General features: G+C 34.6%; 1 protein-coding gene across 1 annotated transcript; it reads right to left on the bottom strand.

Annotated features, from left to right (window-relative positions):
• Positions 1 to 708: 708 nt before the first annotated feature.
• On the bottom strand, positions 709 to 2,447 carry LOC127848888 (techylectin-5B-like). The gene has a single exon (XM_052381556.1). It carries the CDS (start codon positions 2,435 to 2,437, stop codon positions 1,184 to 1,186), a length of 1,254 nt encoding a protein of 417 aa, XP_052237516.1. The 5' UTR covers positions 2,438 to 2,447; the 3' UTR covers positions 709 to 1,183.
• Between the last annotated feature and the right edge of the window lie 395 nt (positions 2,448 to 2,842).

Genomic DNA, 2,842 nt, shown 5'->3' with positions numbered 1-2,842 from the left:
CAAGTCTCCATCAATATCCCTTTTGATAATAATAAATGGCGTAAAGTACATTAATTTAACACGTGCTTTTATATTCAAAGGATTTCAACGCAATTTTTATGAACAGAAGAGTTCAAAATACGTTATTTTGACTTAAGCATGTGAAGCTGAACATCGTAAACATACATATAAAATAGCAGCATGCGTTAAAGTATACACAAAACATACATCATTTTAAAGAGCAGTTAATCTAAATAAACAGGAAATAAACATATTTCGTGAGCATATTTCGTGAGAATGTCACGTGGATGAGACTAATAAATAGTGATCAAACAACGCTATATGTATAGTTATACAATTTTAGAAGAAGTAATATAATTCTTACGTTATGGTCTTTGTAAAACATGTATTATTTTATTGTTTCGGCGACAAACATGATCAGCTAGTTTTAACCTATCGTTCAAAACCATAATATTCTTCACATCTTAATGTAGTGGATTGAGACGCTTTCACATCGTTTATACGATATGCGTCACAAGATGTGCACTCATACAGATGTGCAGATTTTTTCTTCAAAACTTTCTAGGTGATAATAAGTTAAATATCGAATACACATTAATCAATCAATTATCGTGTTCATATGGACGCTACAATTGATACATAGTCAATAATGTAAATAAGGTATTCAGACTGAACTCCAACATGACGTTGAAAGGTGTTTTTTATGTTAAATATTACCTAACCAAGTTATAATTCGTTAATGGGCATAACAAACTTCAGCTCGACAAATCATGCCAACCTCATAAATAACTACCTAAATGAGATAAATATATATACATATATATATGTGTGTCAATATTTATAAAACAAACACAAACAAATCAAACTGAGTGATACACACTCTTTTTGGCATGGCACAACAGTTTTGTTCTGGTAAAACATGTTACAGATTGACTAAAACAGTACTAACTTAGTACATACTCATGTTAAATATAAATATATGTACATAATATATTCCCCATTATATTGCAATAATATTTGAAAAAAGCTGAATATCAATTAAAAAAACTGGCATGCATAATAATTTTATCCAACAGTCGTAGAGTAAGCGATATTTTGACAGCGACTAACATCAACATTTTATGGAGCAATTATATACTAGTAAGTTGGTTTAATACCACACTGTCGACATATTGAATCGTCTTTAATGTATCTTCATTTCTGTAAATTTCATAACCGACCATGATGCTGACAGTGCATACCAAGTAATACCAAGTGCACCCGGTACAATTTCATGTTTGTAATAATACTTGCCATTAAGATTGGAATGGTGGCAATCCAAAAACCACCAACCACTTTTATAGATGCAAGAACAGCACGAACTGCTGTGGATGTCATTGTCCGCGTCATACGTGGAAAACATCTGCCCATTATGTTTCGTTGCAGCATAATTAAACGCATCACCAGCATCACCAGAGTACACATCAGCTTTCAATCTGTACTTTCCTTCCTCTGACGAAACACCGAACTCGTTATACATTGCATACCTCTTTTTGCCATCGAATGTCTCCATGTCTATTCGCAGCTGACGCGACTGATACTTTGTCATGTGGTAGATATACTCGTTTCCCAGCCAGAAATCTCCAGTCAGATTTCCAAATCCATTCTTATATTCCTCCCAGGAGCGATCAAAGTCAACCGTTCCGTATCTGCGACGCTGAATAACAACCCATGCCTTGTCTTGATCGATCTCACAATACACTTCCAGTCCGGATGGTTTAAAGTCGGGATATATGGTGTGGACACCGCTTTTTGTTACATCTTGACATGATTCAGGTGCATTTTCCCACCCATTTCCAGTTTCACGTGTATTGCAGCCATTTTGAGACAAGCTTTTCTCAGAATACAGTTTTGAGCCAAAGGTAGTTGCCAGAGAAGTAAAAGTGTCAATCGATGATGTTATATTTTGTAATAGGCGCCTTACTTGCATAGTTGCATTCTTGAGCGCAAGATGTTTTCCTTCTGACTCCGACAATTGACTATAAATGTCCTCGATATTTTTCAATTCCATTAGCAGATCATAATTCATTCGCGCTGTTGTATTAAGAAACTGTGTAGCATACTCGTTCAATGTGCCATGTTCATATGCTTTATCGATAGTAAATTGCCGTTGTTTGTCACCAATATCTCTTTGAAGAGTCGCTCTGTTCAAGATTACGAGTGTGTCTTGTTTCGTCGATTCTTTTTCGTTGTGACCGACTAGCCCTGCAAACATCTTAAATAACGTTTCTAATACATCTCGCTTGTTAACTACCTTTCCATCTAATTCGCTTCTAATATCGTCTATTTGTCTCTGTAAATCACTGAGTCTGACATTGCTGCGTGGTTCAGGAAAACAAATACTTCCTTTGAAAATTATCCCAAACCAACAAATCAAAATGAATCCGGGAAACTTCATGTTGACACCTCGTCACAATTACTTACTAAGTTTTGAAAGGTAAACGGGCTTCAATATATTGCTGAGTAAACGTAGATAGGGGGTTGATCCAAAATGCATCGCTCAATTTCAAGGATATTTTATGATTACATGGGTTGAGTTTAATTGTATGTTCTTCTGCTCATTGTTTCCTTATTAACATATGTAGTTTAAGAACAATTATAACATAATGAAGCATGGCCCATTAAGAACAGGAGTAGGCAAGTATATCAGACATAATCATTTATGCGCCTATTACATAGCTTATATAGCTATGGTATTTAATACACGGAGCTCGAAATTGATTTGAAATGCATCATATTATAGGCTAGTAACAATTTTACATAATCACAGATATTACTTATTGATATTTAATATTATTGTAGT

This window comes from Dreissena polymorpha, chromosome 10 (genome assembly GCF_020536995.1).
Source record: "Dreissena polymorpha isolate Duluth1 chromosome 10, UMN_Dpol_1.0, whole genome shotgun sequence".
In the NCBI taxonomy this organism is placed as follows: domain Eukaryota; kingdom Metazoa; phylum Mollusca; class Bivalvia; order Myida; family Dreissenidae; genus Dreissena; species Dreissena polymorpha.
The sequence above is the reverse complement of the archived record's forward strand: the minus strand, read 5'-3'. Positions and strand labels throughout refer to the sequence as shown.

Excerpts from the sequence above, each read along its gene's own strand:
- LOC127848888 (XM_052381556.1), bottom strand. The coding sequence starts at position 2,437 with ATGAAGTTTCCCGGATTCATTTTGATTTGTTGGTTTGGGATAATTTTC.